At 44.0% G+C, this 20510-nt stretch overlaps 2 protein-coding genes across 2 annotated transcripts in view; both read right to left on the reverse strand.

The window, feature by feature from the left end:
• TTC7A (tetratricopeptide repeat domain 7A) overlaps positions 1 to 20510 on the reverse strand; it is a 210114-nt gene that overhangs the window by 187127 nt on the left and 2477 nt on the right. Inside the window, exons 2-4 of the mRNA XM_063123964.1 lie at positions 13880 to 14043; positions 10863 to 11031; positions 2315 to 2445 (exon numbers count right to left, since the gene is read on the reverse strand). Of these exons, the coding sequence (XP_062980034.1) occupies positions 2315 to 2445; positions 10863 to 11031; positions 13880 to 14043 (464 nt within the window). The remainder of the gene's footprint in view (positions 1 to 2314; positions 2446 to 10862; positions 11032 to 13879; positions 14044 to 20510) is intronic.
• The window catches only part of SOCS5 (suppressor of cytokine signaling 5), a 243245-nt gene that overhangs the window by 101268 nt on the left and 121467 nt on the right, over positions 1 to 20510 (reverse strand). The gene's annotated exons all lie outside the window — the stretch shown is intronic.

A 20510-nucleotide genomic window follows, 5' to 3' on the forward strand; every position in this document is an offset into this window, starting at 1 on the left:
AAACTGATTGGTGGGAGATCCAGGACAAATAAAAGGAAGGACTTCTTCACACATCGCATAGTTAAATTATGGAACTCACTACCACAGGATGTGGTGATTATTATTATTATTATTATTTATTTATATAGCACCATCAATGTACATGGTGCTGTACAGAGTAAAACAGTAAATAGCAAGACTCTGCCGCATAGGCTTACAATCTAATAAAATCATAGTAAAACAATAAGGAGGGGAAGAGAATGCAAACAGGCACAGGGTAGGGTAAGCAGGCACAGGGTAGGGTAAAACTAACAGTATAAAGTCTGCACAACATCAAGTTTTAAAAGCTTTAGGAAAAAGAAAAGTTTTTAGTTGAGCTTTAAAAGCTGCGATTGAACTTGTAGTTCTCAAATGTTCTGGAAGAGCGTTCCAGGCGTAAGGGGCAGCAGAAGAAAATGGACGGAGCCGAGCAAGGGAAGTAGAGGCCCTTGGGCAGGCGAGAAACATGGCATCAGAGGAGCGAAGAGCACGAGCGGGGCAATAGTGTGAGATGAGAGAGGAGAATCTGGATGGCTTTAAAAGGGAATTGGCTAAATTCCTGGAGGCAAAGGCTATCAATGGCTACTAGCCCTATGGTCCGATTGGAGTTCACCAGGAGAAGAGCCTTCAGTGTGGTGGCCCCTTCCTATAGAATTCCCTGCCTTTGGAGATCAGGCACGGGCCAATGTTGCGATGGTTCCGGCGCCTCCTGAAAACGTTATTCTTTCAGGAAGCTTTCCTTGAGTGACCAGCCGCGATTTACCAGAACTCGGATTTTAAGAGAACTCTGTTCTTTTTAAAATAGTCATTTTTAATATGGCGTTTTTATTCTTTAATTTTATCTGTTGTTCACTGCTCCGAAACCTTTTTGATTTGGAGCGGTATATATTGTAAACAAAACAAATAACTAAATAAATATACACCGCGTCTGGACCTGAAGGTGGCATATGGCCATGAGCACTGGTAGCCATTTCTAACCCTACCCACCATGAATTTGTCTCTCTTTTAAAGCCATGCAGGTTATTGGCCATCAGTACATCTTGTGGTTATGGATTCCGTAGTTCAATTATGTGCAGTGTGAACAAACACAGTTTTACTTCTGAAATTTTAAATGCTTTCAAAATCGGCTTCTAAAATTCAGCTTGTTGAGCGAGCAAGTCTCATGGAGGGCTTACAGCATGGGTCCCAAAGCTGGGAGGACCTAGATTCAAATTTCAACTCAGCCATGTTCATGAAACTCAACTGGGTATCCGTGGGCCACTCACTCACACTCAGCGAAACTCACAGTGTTGTTGGATGGCTAGAGAGGAGGGGGCAACTTAAGCACCTTGAAGAAAGAATGGGATAAAAAAAATGGACTCAGGTCATGGTCTGGAGGGCCATGATTCAGTAACCTTGCTGAAGCTAAGCAGGTTATCTTAGTGACACCTTAAAGACTAAGGGAGCAATCCTATGCATGTTTAGACAGCAAAAAGTCCTACAATTCCCAGCATTCCACCAGCCAGCAATGCTGGCTGGGGAATACAAGGTATTATAGGATGTTTTTGCTGCCTAAACATGCATAGGACTGCACCTTAACATCTGGATCCAGATTTAGTCATACCTAGAGCAGACGAACTGAAATTAATATGGGTTGAATTGATCATCATGACTAACTTGATTTTATTTATTTTTATTTTATTTATTACATTTCTATACCGCCCAATAGCTGGAGCTCTCTGGGCGGTTCACAAAAATTAAACAACAGTATAAAACCATAATATAAAATACAATATAAAAGCTCAACCAGATAAAAACAGCAGCAATGCAAAATTACAAATTTAAAACACCATGTTAAAATGTATTTATAGATTGTTAAAATGTTGGGAGAATAAAAAGGTCTTCACCTGGCGTCTAAAAGCATATAATGTAGGTGCCAATGAGTCCCATTGATTTCAATAGTCTACTCTAAGTATGACTAAATATGGAACCAACCCTAACAAAACTCTATAGTCCAACTCTCCAGAGGTATTGGACTACAAATCCCCTCATCCCCAACCAGCATGCTGGCTGAGATGATGGGGGTTGTAGTCCAATACCTCTGAAGGAAGCCAGATAGGGGAAGGAGAAACTAGATCATGAATGCTTATGCCATAATAAGTTTGTTGTTTTTATGTAAGCAAAAATAAATTTATTATTATTATTATTATCAGCAGCAGCAGCCAAAGAACCAGTAGGGCCATCAGCAGTTGCAGGTGCCTGTGTCTCTCAACCCTCTAGATGTGCCTCAGGGCATTTCATGGAGACTTGCATTTACCTTCTCAAGTTCTTGCAGGAACACCTGAGCGATCACACATGCCCTTTCAAAGCAAACCATGACTTCCTCCTCCCTTTCCGACAGCCGGGTCCGGGAAGCGATGGAGTTGGGTGAGCGTTCCAGTGCCAGGCCTGCAAAGACAGCGACGGCACCCTCTTAAAACCAGGCTGAGAAGCCACCACGGAGCAATTAACTATGATGTAATGGCATTGCACACTGCGGCACCTTCCCACCATGCGCCACCGATTGTCGCACACATGCACACTCTGCAATTTCCCGGGCAGTCTATTCTTGCCTTGCGCATGGTTTGAGCTGGATTTGCACAACCTTCCCCATTCCTGAAATTATAGCTACAGTGGCCCAGTTCTCACATCATGGTAAATCAAGCCATGAGAGCAAGCCATGGTGGGTGGGTTGTTTGCTCGCTGACACACGTTACTCCCGACAGAGGATCAGGCGCTCTGCAGCTGGCCATGGTTTGTTTCCCCTTAGTTCTCATGTCCGCTCCAAGGGGCCTTTGTGGCACACCTTTTCTGAGCAAGGGTTGCATTGGCAACCATCCCGCCCCAAGTCCTTCAAAAGTGCACAAATGGGCCCATAATTTTCATAATGTTTTTTTCCGGTCCTTCACAAGTGCTCTCATGGGACAAGTACTTGTGTGGGTGTTGTTGTTTTTTGCATAACAGAGCATGCTGCTCTATAAAATTATGTATATACTGGTGCCAATAGATAAATAAAATGCAAATGAATATCATTTGCAAATGCAAACGTAAATCAAACCAATTTGTAAATGAAAATGTAAATCAAATGTAAATGCAAATAGTGTCAATAGATAAATAAAAGGCAAATGTAAATAATTTATTTTGAACACATAATTCAGCCTTTTTGTCTGTGCGCATGTGGAATGTGGGTTACCTTCAACACATAATTTTGATTTAATTTTATTTCTTTAAGCACAGAATAGACATAGTTCGACAAATAAGGTCACTCACACCTCATCCTTTTCTGCTGCTCCAGTTAGAATCTTCTGTTTCTTAATAGCGAAGTAATTCTCACACCTTCTCTTTAAGAGGAAGGGGAATAGCTAAGTGGCAAAGCACCTGCTGTCACTGTTTCCTGCAAAATGAAGGCACCTCGGTGCAGAGGGCAAAGCATCCCACGGGTAATTAATCTCTGAATTTCACACACAGAAATGCACATGTCACAGGCTTGCACGCCTCAGCGCATACAATCCATGGAATGCTGCATATAAAACAGAAGACCTGGAGAGATGTTCCAATACCTTACTTTCCTGTAGCTTCAGGATAAGAGCTTTCAGCATCATATTGGGCTAAAAAGAGCTCCGCCCCTGAACAGTTGTTTTTGGGTCCACATTCCACACTGTGAATTAAATGGGCCACTATGCTGCCCTAAAACAGGGGTGGGCAGAATTCAGTCTTGCTGGATCTACTTCGTTTTAATATATTCCTGAGGTCCACCAACCTGAACCAGGTGCAAAACAGTGGCTCAGGTAGACAGAGCTATGGTAAGAATGAACGAAAAGGGTTCCTTGCTGAATATATGCTCAGCCCAGGTATCTGTGATGAGTATCTGAATTATGTTTTTTCACAAACACAAAAAAAACGACTCCTGTTTCCCCCACAAGTACTCTTTTTCACCAATCTAATTTGTGGGGGCAAGAGGAGGGAAGCGTTTTAGTTGTTGCTATTGTTAAATTACTGAGTCAGAAACTCCTGCTGATCTACTGCAGATCACCCAAAGATCTACTAACGCATTCTGATCTACTTTCTGCCCATCCCTGCACTAAAAAAATCCACACTGACGCTCTTCTGCATACAGATCCTTATGCATTCTCTCGCTCTCCCCCATCCAGGTGCAAACATGCATGCACCTACAGAAGCATTTACAGCTGCCCAATTGCACACAGCCACAAAGAAACATGTTGTGTCAGGCTAGAAGTGGGAAGGTCGCTTCAGTTCTCTAGACAGCTGCCCCATGTGGTGAGCTATCAGAACTGCAGCTTACAACAACTTCCTGGAAGTGAAGCATTCTCAGGCTCAGGATTGGCTCTGCCCACCCAGGCTGGCTATTGGGCCCTCCTGTACGGGAAGGGCTATAAAAGCCTTCCTGTTCAGACAGAGACGTTGGCTGAGCAACAATGACCTCCCTCAGTGCTGGCTCCAGGTTAAGAACCTAAGAAGTGCCATGCTGGATCAGACCAAGGGTCCATCTAGTCCAGCACTCTGTTCACACAGTGGCCAACCAGCCCATCGGCCAGGGATGAACAAGCAGGACATGGTGCAACAGCACCCTCCCACCTGTGTTCCCCAGCAGCTGGTGCTCATAGGCTTACTGCCTCGAATACTGGAGATAGCACACAACCATCAGGGCTAGAAGCCATTAAAAGCCTTCTCCTCCAGGAATTTATCCAACCCCCTTTGAGGGAACACACCCACAATGGGCTCCTTCCTCGGTGAATCTACCTTCTCACCCGTATTGTCACTTGCTGCTGTTGCTGCTCCTTTTTCCATCGTGTTCACCACTTGCTTGCTTGACAGGCAGAGAGTCAGTGGACAGGTAGGCCCTGGCATCTCCTGCTGCTCCTCACCACCACTGTTCTCCGGGCCAGAGTGAGAGGCAGGTGAACAAGGAGGTTGCAGTGGTGGTGAAGAGGAGGATCAATCCCAGGAAGCTGTTAGTGGGCCCCTGGCATAAGCCCAACCATGCCTACTCTTTGATGCCGGTTCTTTGTCTCTTGACACATTTCTGCCTTCAACAGGCACCATTACAATGCACCAAAAGCAAACCTATTCTGCCACTAGACAGGACAAAGCAGTAAAGGAAACCAGGAGCAGCTCCGTACCCTTCCCACTCTCAAGTACCTGCAGGGCCAGCCCAAAACACTTTGCTGCCGGAGGCAGAGCAGCAAATGGTCCCTCCTCTCTCTATCCCCCACATCAATGTGCAGAACACCCAAGCAAAACCAAGTTATTTTTACAACAGAGGCAGAAAATCTCAGAAACTGCTCTCCCCCTCCCTCCCTGACTGTAAAAATGGAACAATAACAAAATAATTTGTTGCCTTTTCATAACACCAAAAATCTGCTGCCTGAGGCGGCTGCCTCACTCTACCTAATGGTAGGGCCGGCTTTAAGTACTTGAGGTTTCTAACTGGGGTTAAGTTGCTTTGGAAAGCACCCACTAGTTGAACGTGTCTCTATGGGCTTGTGTCCAGGAATAGGCCTAGAGCCCAGCAACTCCAGGGCCTATCCAGCCTCCTTACACCACCTCCATCATGATGTGATCTCCCAACAGACACACCCCTCCCCACACGGCAGGTGCTATTTAGCCCTTAGAAACGGTACTTTGCTTCTGACTGACAGAGCCCCATGGGAGTGGGTCTAGACCTAGGAGAAGGTGGAGCTGCAAGGTAGTGGCAAGGCATGAGAAGGAAATGAAGAGAGGGTTTGGTATAGTTCCCAGGCCTTATGCTCCCTCTCTTTATGCAATAGGAAATGGTTCCTCCACATCTTTAGGGACTTGGTGACATTACATTTTTTTCCTGTCAAGAGCTGCATTCCCATGGATGTAATCTACCAGGGAGTCACATGCCAGGGGTGTGCAGGTTTGAAGCCAACCCCATACTCTCTCTTTCTGACACCCCCTTTCTCCCCCTCTCTCCCACATTTCTGACACCCCTTTTCCCCTCTGTCTTTTTCAGACTCCCCTTTTCTCCCTTTCTCCATCTTTAAGACACCCCCTTTCTCCCCCTCTCTCTCCCTCTTTCAAGCACCCCCTTTTCTCCCCCAGTCTCTCTCTCTCTCCCTCCCTGTCCAGTAGACTGCCAGAGGAAGGACAAATTGTGAACTGAGTACTTCCAAAGGCTGTGTGAAATTAAGACAGGGGCTGCAGGTTGCCCACCCCGGCATTGCAGCTTGAGCCACTTTAGTAAACTAAGCTAGTTTAAGGAACTAAGCTTTCTGCAACAACATCTGACACCTGTGTCCCTCCCTCGAGACTAGTTATTTTTCCCCACTACTTGTTTGTTGCTCTGGTCAGGATGGAGCAGCTCCCCAGAGGATGTTACAAGGTCTAATCAGGGCAGCCAACCATAACCGGTCCAAGAACTTCAGCGTCTGTACAGATGCTGCTACTGTGGTCAACAACTGTCACTCCCAGCACTGGTTGATCTGGTCTTAAGACGGACATTAGATCAATGACCGACAGTGCAAACCTAAGCACATCTACTTGGAAGGAAGAGCAAATGAGGTTTTAGGGACTTACCCCCTGGTGTACTCTAGTTCATAGAAGCTTATGCTGTAATAAACATATTAGTCCTTAAAATGCAACAGATTAACACAGACACCACCCTGGAACCCTAAGTAAGTGTGCTTAGGATTGCAAGCTACTCAAGTCTAGCGTCTCAAGACTCGCATGCCCTTGCACCCCCATGAACTTGCCTGAGCACTATAATTCTCTGAGATCTTTTTCTGAGACCTACTGCCATTAGATGTACAGCAAAAGTAGGCACAAGAGATACTGCTTTTTTGACATGAACCTTTTCATGAGTTCCATTTTATAAGCCTGCATGCACATATTTTGTACTTGGGCATGCTTACCCAAAGAAGGGGGAAAATAGTGAGGGGAGTGAAGATCAACCCAAATGCACATAACTGACCCCTTCTTACTTAAACAAAAAGAATGCTACTGCACAGAGTTAATTTAAGGGCATTTACCCGTTTCCAGTTGTGACACCAACATTATGGAATCCCATCTCAGGGAAGCCGGCCTAATCAGTTTTAATGCTCATTTTGCCACTGGGTCAAAACATCGGTCTTTAGGGATGATCAACCTCTTCAATCCCTACCCTCTCCAGTTAAAAAGGGATCAGTTGGTAGGTGATGCGAAGGACTGTCTGTTTGAGATCCTGGAGAGCCACTCCCAGACAGAGTAGCCGGGATCAGGTTAGATCAGCGTTGTTGAATCTCGGTGGCCAGGGGAAAGGGGGTTGGGCCTTTTAGGGAACCCCAGAGGGCCAGACTGGAACCCCAGGAGGGCAAGATTTGGCTCCCGGGGCCTGAGGTTCTGCACCCCTGTGTACGTTGGATGGTCTGACATAGTATAAGGCAGCTTTTGATGTTGTCCCAGTTGTGTTTTACATTGCAATTTCATTACTTGTATTTGTGACTTTTGTTGTAAGTTGCTTTTCAGTTCTTATTAGAAAAGCAGGGTACTTTTTAAAAAAATAATAATTCTGGATTTTTACTCTGCTTTATTTTTTTTACTTTGCTTTATTTTATTTTGTATTTGTTGTCTGTTTTATCCTTACGTAAACTGCCCTGGAAGGATGGCTGAAGGGCAGTATATAAATCTCATATATCTATAATATATATAGATATACACACACACACACGGACACACACATATATATATATTAAAATAAAAGCTCACTTTTAGTAGTCAGAGCTACTGCAAATGACACATACATATGACTATGGAAAGAGCTCCCCACTCAGGCCCGCCAAGCGCCAGCACTGTGTTTTCTTTTCAGTGCCAGTTTAAGACTGCCCTTAACGACAAGCATACTTGTATTTGTGGTTGTCCTGAGCCAGACCACCTGGTCCATTATATTTTGCATTGTCCCCTATACAATGACCCAAGGGAACAATTTGTGGCACCCTTAATTGAAAACTGTTCTTACCAGAGCCAACTGGAAGTGATTTTTAACCTCCTAGTGGACATGGATAAATATGTGACTTGGCGTGTAGCTCTGTTTGCCACAGCTGCCAAAAAGATCAGAAGTAAACACATAGCAGAGATAGCTATCAACTGTAAAGGAGATGATTGCATTTGACCATATAACTTTTAAATTTTGTATATCATGTGTTACATGCAATATGTTTACATGCATTATGATTAACTTCTGTAATTTCTTTTGTTTTTCTTTTTTGTTGGTGATTGTATTGTTGTTGTTTGTTTTATGCAAAGGGCATTGGACAAAAGCAATAAATTTGACTGACTGCCCTCTACTTCCAGGTATTTAATGACATTTAGTGGTATATGATGGGGCATTTGTGCCAGTCATCTAAACAGGTCTAGTATTTTATTGAAACTGTGTTTGGCTATCTAAATGCTTTTAAATTTTACAAATATAAATTATTATACTGTGTTTTATGCTGTATTTTTATATTGTATTTTACCACTTAATGAATTGTTGTAAACCGCCCAAAGAGGTTCAGCTATTGGGCAGTATAGAAATGCTATTATTATTATTATTACTACTACAATAACATGTTTGAGAAATGGAAACTTCCCTGTGCTTTATTACAATGAACTCAACACACAAAGGTGCAACTGGACAGAAAGTTAAACTCTTCGACAGCAGCAACCGCAGCCATTCACCAGATATGCACAGAAGAGACACCCCGCCCCCCAAAGCCAACAGAGAACCAGACCAACTGGACGCATCAAATGCGCAAGGCTGTGCACTAAATTCCAACAGTATATGTGGAGTTTTAGTTTTGATCTTTACATACCAGTTGAAGGTATCTGATCATCCCAGAGCTCCCATTCACCTAACAAGCCGGTAGGCATGCTGAAAAGGAGTAGAAGAAGGTAGAGAGATAGATGGCAACTATTTCAGCAACATTTATAAGAAGCATTGAAAGCAAACAGAAGGTGAAGATCGCAGGAGGGATTTTTAAAACCCAGAAAAATACGTGGACAATTGCGCCAGCACGGCTGTCACTAGCCCCCGCCCACCTTCCCGCAAAATAAAATAGAATCAGGTGCACCGGAGAGATAGATTTTCACCATGATGCCTAAAATAGAGGACAACTGTAAGGTGTTATATAGAGGAAAGGAGAACAGATAACTGGCTAGGCACTACTGAGAAAGATTAGAGGCTATAGCAGAGAGCCAGCAATGGGATGCTACAGCACCAAAAGCCAATGCCATTTAGGCTGCACGGAAAAAAGCATCATGAGTCAAATAACAGTGCCGCTCCTACACCATACCAGGAAGTCATCATTAAAAGCAGTAGTCTTCACCCTTTTAACAGCAACCTGCAACACGGGACCGAGTTGTCATTATTTTAACATTGTCCCTCTTTCTCCTCCTCTTTATCCATCTGTCTTGGGTCATCTCTGCATTGTAGATGTAATAGTCATTTCTTCTTTCTTGGGAATGGTCGTTCTGAGTGTGTACAGTAGCGGGAGTAGAGTTCTAAGTCGGAGGACCACCAGCCCCAGCCAGCATGGGCAATGATTAGGGATGATGGGTAGTCTAGCAACATCTGGAGACCCATAGGCTCCCCAAGCCTGCTCTAAGTCTTAATATGGCTTTGCTGGTCATTCCGAAACGAACAGAATGTCGCTACGTAATGCCTCAACAGCTGGCCTTCTCGGTAGCAATGGCCACTGTTTGGAAAATCCTCCCCCATGCAATCTGAGAGGCAGAAAATATGGCATGTTTCATACACCTCTTGACAACACACTTGTTCACCCAGGCTTTCCCTAGCTTGTAATTAAATTAATCATGCTGCTCCATCTTACTGCTCGTTGCATCGCTCTATACTACTATTGTAATTAGGATTGTTTTAATATTGTATTTTAAATGTGATTTAAATATTTATATGTGAACATCTTAAGAGATTTTATTATATTAAGCGGTATCGAAATATCACAAATAAATAAATATCTGCACAAAAATACAATTCCTAGGATTCATGCTAGGGAATCCATGACACTTAAATTAGTATAGATCAAATACAAATTTGTAGTATGGGTATCGCTCTTGCTCTCATTCCCCTTCACATCTTTCTATTCTGTTTTTTAAAGCAAATTGTCACAGAGCCATTGGCATGACCCAACTGGAGGTGGAGCCATGATCTATTTGTCAGTCCTAATCACCAGCTGAAGAGCACTAATCTAAAGTACTATGTTGCGTACTGCTTGATTGTTCCACAATCAAGGTTGATCAAGTATCTATACTTCAGATCTTAAGAGGGAAGGCCAAAGAGGCGATGTAAGTGCAGCTTCTATTGCAACATTTTCAAACTATCTTTTAGCCAGTCATGTGAACAATATATGGATTAAAATTTGGCATACTTAATGTTAGGGTGATCATATGAAAAGGAGGACAGGGCTCCTGTATCTTTAACAGTTGTATAGAAAAGGGAATTTCAGCAGGTGTCATCTGCATGCATGCAGCACCTGGTGAAATTCCCTCTTCATCACAACAGTTAAAGTGCAGAAGCTATACTAGAGTGACCAGATTTAAAAGAGGGCAGGGCACCTGCAGCTTTTCAATACAAGATACAGCAGCCCTGTCCTCTTTCTCATATGGTCACCCTATTAATGTGCAATTATTGGCCAATTTTTCAGAAGCAATGAATACCCAGTACAGCTCCCTCTAAAATACATTTGAAAACGCCTTTCAACTTCAGAGAGGACCATGCTTACATTTATGCAAGTTGATTTTTGCAAATCACCATCGCTGAATATAGAAATTCCAGCCAATTGTAGAAATAATCCCCAAAAAGACATTACCTTTGATAACGAAAGCTTCTGTTAGCAGACGCAGCATATACAGAGGCTTCTTTTCTACGATGATGTCATCAAGGCCAGCCCTTGTGTACATGCTGACAGCATCCCTGTAGGAGCCCTCAACATAGTGCAGCTTCGCTAGGATCAGCATTGCTTCCGTCATATCTTTCGGCTGGAGGGAAAAAAGATTTCTATCAATAATAATAAGCTAAGACACAGCTGGAGTAAGGTAACCTTGCTTCAAAATTATCCGTCTTCGAGCCCAGCTAGAATCAGGCACCTCAATACACATCCTTTCTGAGCTCTGATGTGTACACTGAGCTGTGATAGGCTTAGACCTTCCCATTCATTAAAAGAAATACACACTTGGCTCTCCTTCCTCCCCTGAAATTAATGAGGCAGCTATTAAAAACAGGAGAGTTCTATGTATATAATGGAATTCCTGTTGGAATAGCAATGACAGGAGATCACGCACATAAAAAGGTTGCAAGCTAAGGGTCAATTTGTCCTTAAGAGTTTTAAAGCTGTTAGTAGGCACAATAACAAGGGTGACTCAAGGTGCAATGCTAATTAAGCATTCTGGATGTGTCAGAGATACTTGGGTATAACAGGGATCACCATGGGTAAGGGGTCAATGTTGCCTAACAGCCAGATGGAGCCAACTAAATTTCCCTTTTATTTTTATCATTACTTATTATTATTTATTTCATTTCTATACCGCTCCATAGCTGAAGCTCTCTGGGCAGTTTACAACTGGGCGTCTTGTGTATAAAAGAACTAGCATGTTCATTCTGTTCTGTAGTAGTTGTGGTTTCGTTCTGTTAGAAGCCTGGTGCGTCTTACTCTGTTGTTTTATACTTCTGGCTGCTTATAGCCCAGTAAATTTTGCCACAACCTTCACTTTCTGGATTTAGTCTGCTTTATCCAACCACTTTGTCTAACAGTTCCCACATATTTAAGTTGTTACTGATCAGTGTGGGCAACAGATATATAGATATAGATATAGATATATCAGAATGCCCAGGAATCGTGCTATATCATGTCTGCACCAAAAGCCCTGGCATTTGTTGGTACTCCCCAGAAAACATGTTGCCCCGCCCCTGTCAAGCGGCCGAAAGCCCTGTCGAGTAAGTTCATAGTCAACGTGGCAGTTAAGTGATGTTCTGGCCGGCTGCTGCTCCACCCTCCCTCCTCCCAGTGCTATCCCAGCAGCCATTGCAAGTTCTGCCAGCTGGAGAGGAGCGGCCAGGGTGCTTTCAGCCACTCTTCCCAGAGGACTCTATGGGCAGCCGAAATAGCACACTTGACGCGTGAACTTAAGCAACGGAGCCCGCCAGACAACATGGGAAGCAACGGAGCAGCCCGTTGTTTTTCTCCGTTGCTTATTTTGTTAAAATACACAACCGTGAGTTGTGTGCCCCCCACCAGATGACACAATAAACAACACAACCGACGGTAGCCTAATTAAGCAACAGTTGCTTTTCATGTTGTCTGAGCCCAGCCCTTGCCACTGGTTCCATCCCCTAAGCCTCAGCTGCCTGAGGCAGCTGCTCCACTCTGCCTCATGGTAGAGGTAGCTCTTTGTGCCACCTACACAGCCAGGTAATTTACCCAGTCTGCCACAGGACTGCAATTCTGAGAATGGAAAACAAGACAGGATTGCAAAATTCAGCTACGCTGAATCAATAGCTATGAGCCTAAGCAAAATGATCCATGTGGAAATTCCCTAGCATTTGCATAACAATAAGTCCAAAGCCAAACTGCTGGCCACAACACAGCATTCTGTTTTTTAAAAAAAGGAATGGGTTTAACCCTGTATCCTTTACTGCCTCTAAAGTAGATCTGTAGAATTGTAAGTGGGGCCTGCAATAAAATGTTGCAGTGTGAAGCACTACCGTTCAGAGTTTCAGCCAGCCATGCCCTTTTCTAGGGTGTTACATTACATTCACCTCCCCATTGGTTTTCTGCCCACCCACCCACAGCAGTCAACCAGCCCTCCCACCTTTCAGAATGCTCAGTCCACACTGGGCAGTTTGGGGGCGGTAGCTCAGTGGTAGAGCATTTGCTTTGCATGCAGACGGTTTGGCATCTTCAGATAGGGCTCCTGCCTGAAACCCTGAGACCCGCTGCCAGTCAGTGTTGACAATACTGGGCTAGATGGACCAAGCGTGTGTCTCAGTATAAGGCAGCTTCCCATGTTCACCCAAAGTTATGTTGTTATCCTACAAAGCCCTAAACAACTTGGGATCAGGATACCTAGCAGACCACCTTCCCTTATATACATCCAGACGACAACTACAATCCTCCGAGGACGCCCTACTGGCCATTCCGAGACAAACGGAATGCCGCCATGAAGAACATTGGCGGCGGGCCTTCTCTGTGATGACCCTCTGGAGCATCCTCCCTCGTACAGTTCGGAAGGCAGGAAACATAATACCTTCTAAACTCCTCCTGAAGACATACCTTTTTACACAGGCTTTCCCTGATTTTTAATGTAGCTGGTTTTATATTGCCTTTTTAACATGTTAATGTTTTAAATCTGTACTTGTTTTAGTTTATGTTTTTTGTTTGTGCACTGCCCAGAGACCTTCAGCTGGTGGGCAGTATAAAAAAGTAATAATAAATAATTAATAAATAAATCCCCATTTACATTTCTTTTTCTTTTTTTCTTTTTTGCACTTCAAAAATCTTGGGGTTTCCCCAAAGCCTGCTGTTACTTCTTTTTTGTGTGTGGATGATGATACTGCTTTAACTACCTAAGGACCAGCTGCAAGTTTAATGTATTAAATCCTAATAAAAGAATATACATACACACACACACACACACACACACATATATATATATCCTGAATGAAAAATGCCACAAAGAGAAGGCAAATGACACATTTACTGGAGTCATTAAGAAACGCAGGACAGTGCAGAAGAGATAGATGGCGTTGAAGGGTTATCTGAGCCTTGTAATTGGGCGTCATTAGCAACATCTTAGACGTTCATGTTTTATGTCTGCTGAGGATGCTTACCGGCAACTTCCCTCGGTTTAGAATGCCTGTCAAATGCTTTTTGGCGTTGCTCATTCTGGGCTCGTTTTTTTCCATTAATGGGATGGCGTCCTTGATTTTGGCAAAGTTCTCTTTTAAGCATAGCTCCAGCAGCGCCTCTGCAACAAGTAGATTCCCATAGTCATCTGGAAGACACAGTGAGATGGAACAGAGAGAAGTCACACACAGTGTCATGTTCCCATATACAGCAAGCCACAAATATAAACACAAAACCGTAGCCATCAGATGAGAAACATTCCCTTGAACAAGGAAGTTCTAACACTGAGTGCAAAAGTTAGTCGTCTAAGAAACAAGTCGCTTAGATGATTCTCTACTGATCAGGGGGGGATTGGGGGGGGGAAATGCTCCCATTTTTCACCTGAAGATTTTGCCAATCCCGTGTGCTCTGGTTTCTATTTTTGTTGTTAATACAAGCTCATTAGAGAAAGAAACACTAGCTTTGTACTGTATTTTTTCATTATTATTATTATATTTGTATCCAACCTTTTGCCCAATACTGGGCCTCAAGGCGGCCTTACAAAATTTAAAACATATACATTTTAAACCTAGGAAAAGAAATGTACAAATTTTTTTAAAAATATATATTATTATTTTTTACAAGACCTTAACATAGATGGAGGACCAGATTATTTTCCAAAGGCCTGTCGGAACAAACAAGTTTTTGCCTGCTTCCAAAAGCACATCAAGGAGGGAGCTTCCCTGGGAAGCGAGTTCCAAAGCACTGGAGCAGCCACCAAGAAGGCCCTCTCCCATGTTCCCACCAAGCGCGCCTGTGAAGATGGTGGGACTGAAAGAAGGGCTTCTCCAGAAGATCTCAAAGCACAGGCTCATAAGGGAGAATACGGTCTTTCAGATAACCTGGACCCAAACCACTGTAAGTTCTGTTACAATGCAAGAGGAGGTAAGAGAGCTTGTTCAATGGTAAAAAAAACACATTATTTGAAATAAATAATCTCTTAGCTGAGGTAAGTGATATTTGCCGGACATTCTATGACCTTAACCAATGTCAAATGTTACACGTTAGTTCTGGATCTGCACTGCAATGCTATGTACACTGACATGGGAGTAAGCCATTGAACACAGTGGGACTTACTTCTGAGCACTATATGATAGATGCACTTACAGAAAGTAAAAACATAAGAAGAGCCATGGTGGATCAGACCAAGGGTCCATCTAGTCCAGCTTTCTGCTCACACAGTGGCCAATCAGCTGCCCATGGGAAACCCACGAGTAGGACATGAGTGTGCCAGCACCTGCCCACCCATATTCTCCAGCAACTGGTGTACATAGCTGTGCTGCCTCTGATACTGGAGGTAGCATAGAGCCATCAGGACTAGTAGCCACTGATAGCCTTCTCCTCTAGGAATTTTTCTAACTCCCTTTTAAAACCTTCTAACTTGTTGGCCATCACTACACCTTGTGGTAGGGAATCCCATAGTTTAATTATGCACTGTGTGGAGAAGTTCTTCCTTTTATCTGACCTGAATCTCCCACCAATTTTGAGAGAGGGAGAAAAATGTCTCCCTATCCACATTCTCCACACCGTGCATAATGTTGTACACCTCTGTCATGTCTCCTATTTGCCTTTTTTCTAAGCTAAACAACCCCAAATGTTGTCACTTTCCTCCTCGGCAGTTACTCCAGCCCCTTAATATTTTAGTTGTCCTTTTTCCAATTCTACAATATCCCTTTTTAGGTGTGGTGAACAGAACTCTACACAGCGCTCAAAACACTGTGACACAACAGATTTGTATAAGGGCAGTGTGAGTGGGAACTACCACCCTATCCCCAGCCCAGCCGACTTGCAGAAGGTGAGCTGGCAGTTTTGCCAATTTGTTCAGCCTGGCTAATCCAATACTTACAATCCCCTTCCCATTGTCAGCAACAGAGGAGAAGGGGGGTTAGCTACTCCAGGTGCAGGGCTGGGGTAGCTTACAAACCTGGATCAGGTCCATCTAGGGGAATGGAGCAGCTCTGGAGCCAAAACCAGCTCCTCTCCATCCATGGAAGGCCCCAATTCAGGGGCTTTCTGCCTGCTACTATTAGATGCCACTTCCACTTGTCAACGGAAAGGGGCCTTCAAGCCATCCTAACCCTCTCCAGCCATCAACACAGAGGAGTTAGGATTGAACTTAGTTCCCACTGAAATCAATAGCATTTAAATAACTTGCTCAATTCATTTCAAAGGGATGCAAGGGCAACTTTGTCTGCATCCAATCTTGTAGCCTTCATTTTAAAAATTTCTACCCCCTCCTAGCCTGCCCAAGGGGTCTCATGGCAGCTTAAATAACCAAATAATCTATGACACATGGGGATATAAATATAAGAAACAATCTTACTAATAAAAATAGCAGGGATGCTTGGAAATGATCCCAAAACAGCATCAGCCAACAGAAAAGCCTTCATCTAAACAAGAAGGTTTTTACTAGTTTCGTAAAAGTCTCCAATAAGCTAGTCATGTAGGTATCTCTAAAAAAGGAATTCAAAATTACAGTTAGCAGGCAAATTAGTGTGTTGCCTGTTCAGACAACACACTAAGCTATGGTTAGGCTGCTAATCTTTTGGCAGCAAATGGTTAGTGAGCATGTTTAAACCGTGGTTATGTAGCCAACATGGTTAGGAATGGTTCAAATGATACGCTAAGTCATGGATACATGACATGCTAAGCCATAATACTTAGTTCAAAATGCTTAACCATCATGGTTTAGCATGTTGTCTGAACACGGTCAATATGTAATATTTTCAAGTTGAATTACTATCAATTTGATCGAAATCCTCAAAAAATCACTGTGGGCCTGTTCAGATGATACTTCAGGCTCTATAGTTAGCAAAACTGTGGTTCCCTCGGGTTAGCACTAACCACAAACCTTGCTGTCGCACATAACACTCTAAGCCACAGTTAGAGCTGCAAACCCTGCTGCAGATGGTCTGACTGTGGTTAGTTGAGTGAGCAGGGTTTAGCAAAACACATTGCACAAGACACCTTAAACCCTGCTGCTTAACCAAAAGGCTTAACCAGCAGGGTTTAAGATGTCTTCTGAACAGGCCCAGTAAATCCTAAATAATATTCCTTATTTTAAGTGTTGAAAAACCACGTTAGCTTATTGCTGACTTCGATAACGGATTAATCCAGTGCACTGTCAGGCTGCACTGTCAGACCTGGAGAAGAGAAGATTGAGGGGAGACATGATAGCACTCTTCAAATACTTGAAAGGTTGTCACACAGAGGAGGGCCAGGATCTCTTCTCGATCCTCCCGGAGTGCAGGACACGGAATAATGGGCTCAAGTTAAAGGAAGCCAGATTCCAGCTGGACATCAGGAAAAACTTCCTGACTGTTAGAGCAGTGCGACAATGGAATCAGTTACCTAGGGAGGTTGTGGGCTCTCCCACACTAGAGGCCTTCAAGAGGCAGCTGGACAAGCATCTGTCAGGGATGCTTTAGGGTGGATTCCTGCATTGAGCAGGGGGTTGGACTCGATGGCCTTGTAGGCCCCTTCCAGCTCTGCTATTTTATGATTCTATGATTCTACGTGTACCCTCAGTGGTACCAGTTTTGCTCAAATTCCAGAAATGTAGCCACGCTAGATTCAACTCAAGCATGCAGAAGAAGCACATGGTATAGTCCTTGAAAGGGCTATACCACTTCAGACTGGTGTTCTGTATAGTTCCATGCTTCCCCCGCCCTCTCAAAAATTCCCTGCAACTGAATGCTGATACAGCAGGGAGAAATGCTCAAGTCTGACAGGCAAGCTTCTTAGTAGAGGGAGAGTTCTTCTTTCAAAACAGGGGGAAGTAATAATGCAAGTCCCCCACCCATTTGCAGTCGGAAGTGGTATTCACTTTCCAGGAGTGCTTCTTCTGCAAATTTGAATTGCTCCTCAAGTCTGTAGCACCGAGGAGCAAAGGAATGTTTAAATGCCTTGAGTGACTATCCGAGTCACTGAGCCCGTGTAGGCAGCAAGCACATCTCATCAGCTGCGCCGGTACACTCAAACGTAATAAGGCTGCAGATTTGAGCTACCCCAACGACAAAATTCTATAAATAAAAGTGAGGAGGAGTGAATATATATAGATATCCTTCTTTATATATATAGAAATACATCTGCTCCAATAGAAGTGACTGAGTAAATTCAGTGATTTACTGCATTCTCAGGGAGGTCTTTAGCCTTCAAGGGACATCCAATTCGGTGGAAAGGACCAGCATGCACCAGTGCACAAACATACAGCTTGCACCTCTATAGAAGCAAATGGGGAAGCACTCCGTGATGGAACAGTCGCTTCATGCACATCTGTCAGGGCCTGTGGGACCTGTGTGCAGCTGCCCCATGTGGCGAACCACTGAACTGCAGGTGGTAGCTTTCCTAGTGAAGTTACTTCAGGCCCTACTGCCTCGGACCACCCAGGCTGACAGGGCTGGCCCTAACATTAGGCAGAGCGAACCAGGCGCCTTAGGCAGCAGATCCTGGGAGGAGGCAGGAATGTGCTGTAGGAAAGAGTTTGGTGCCAAGTGGCCTGTCCTGTGCCCCCCGCTGCTGCCTTCAGGTGCAGTGGAAACGCTGTTCTATCACCAATGTTGAGGAAACAGTCCAACAGGCTTTGGGGAAAGGAATGAGAGAGGGCGCCATCTTGTTCTTCACTTCAGGCAGCAAAATATCTGGGCAGGAAGGAGTATAAAGGGCTTTCTGTGCTGACTGATTCTTGCTATAGCAACAAAGTCTTCCTGAGCTCTGGTGTGATCTTGTGTCTCCGGTTATTTCTCAGACCTGCCTCCTGGTTTTTCCTTTGGTCCCAACTTGCTTTTAGGTCTCAATTCCCGGCTTATTCCTCAATCCTGCCTCTCAGCTCGACCATCAGTGCTCATGACTTCTGGCTTGTCCCATGACTTCTGGTTCCCAGCTCCTGACTCACCTCAGACAAAACTTGGCCCCGTCCCATTTAGGGCTCTAAAGGGAACATCAGCACTTCAAATTTGGCCCAGAACCCAAAATGGGAGCTAGTGAGGAGGGTGCAAGGAGTAATGTGTGCCAGGTGGCAAGCATCAGTTCAAACTCTCACTACCGCATTATGGATCAGCTGTAGCTTCTAAACACGTTTCAAAGGAAGTCCAACAGCACCCCTCACACTGTTGTTCTTCAGCAACTGGTACTGAGAGGCCTATTGCCTCTATTATGGAAGGTAATATATAGCCATCATGTCAAGTAGCCATTGATAGCTTATCCTCCATGAATTTGTCTAATCCCCTTTTAAATCCATCCATATTGGTGGCCATCAGTACATTTCGTGGCAGCAAATTCCAGAGTTCAACTATGTGCTGTGTGAAGAAGTATTTCCTTTTATTTGTCCTGAATCTCCCACCAATAAGCTTCATGGGTTGACTCCGAGTTCTAGTATTATGGAAGAGAGAGAAAAAACTTCTCCCTTTCCACTCTCTCCACACTAGACAATTTTATGCACCTCAATAATTTATAGTCATGTATAATAGAATACACCAGGGATGGGCAAACAGTTGCCCTCCAGATGTTTTGGGTTGCAATTCCATTGGCCATGCTGCCTGAGGATGATGGGAGTTGTAGTCCAACACATCTGGAGAGTGCCTGGTTGGAGAAGGCTGTTATACACCACAATGTATTTCCACTTTGTGAGGACCAGTCTGAGGCATTGTCTCTTCTTCCCTCCTGCAATTTTTCATTATTCTTTGATGCTGCCCTTCTTTTCTTTCTGCTCAATTCTTTTTGTTTTTCATTTCCAGGCCTGCTGGCAACTATAGCTGCCTGTGAAACAGAGACTGAGAGAAAAGTGTGTGTGTGGTGTGGCTGCACATTTGCTCTTGGGTGGGGCCCACTTACCAATTTAAAATTGGCAGTGCAGCCCCTCCAGAGAAACAAAATGGCTTCTCGGCCCTGGTTCAAGGCTGAAATTTCAAAAGGAAAATCAGTGCTGGTGAGTAATTTCCTCCATCTCTTCATCCCAGACCATTATTTTTTACTGAAAAGTTTCTCTTTAGGGTTTCAAGGATGTCTAAGACGTGACCAAGATAAACATAGCGGTACAACATTTCTAAATGCTGGAGACCACAGGTTTTTTTTTCCTTTTTCTACCTCAGGGGTGAAGCTGGGCAGGCAACTCTTAACAGGATGTGAAAACATGAATCATCTCCACTCTTTTTAATCTCCTCTCTGCTGAGACAGCCTACAGAAGACAGGAGGAATGTCTAAAATTTAAGAAGGAACACACTTCCTCAACAAACCTATCTACATACTACGGATTTGAAATATGATCAAAACCAATTTAACACTCATAGTCGTCTCCAAAGACTGCTGAATACTGGGCTTGTCAAGGAAAGGTGGAGCTGAAAAGATGCCCATGTTGACACCTCACTGGGGACAGCATTTAAAGTCAGGGAGTCACCACCAAGGATGTCCCTCTCCCACTGCCAACCTCAGAGACAGAAGAGGGTATTGATGAGCAGCATCTAGGGCAATGGAATCATTAAGAGGTAGTGGAGCCCTCTACCAACACCTTGCTCCAACCCATTCCTCCAGCAACACTGCTGACCAAGCTTCTACTGTAACCTACATTTTAAGGCTATA

The sequence above is a fragment of the Elgaria multicarinata genome, chromosome 4 (assembly GCF_023053635.1).
Source record: "Elgaria multicarinata webbii isolate HBS135686 ecotype San Diego chromosome 4, rElgMul1.1.pri, whole genome shotgun sequence".
NCBI classification, from domain to species: domain Eukaryota; kingdom Metazoa; phylum Chordata; class Lepidosauria; order Squamata; family Anguidae; genus Elgaria; species Elgaria multicarinata.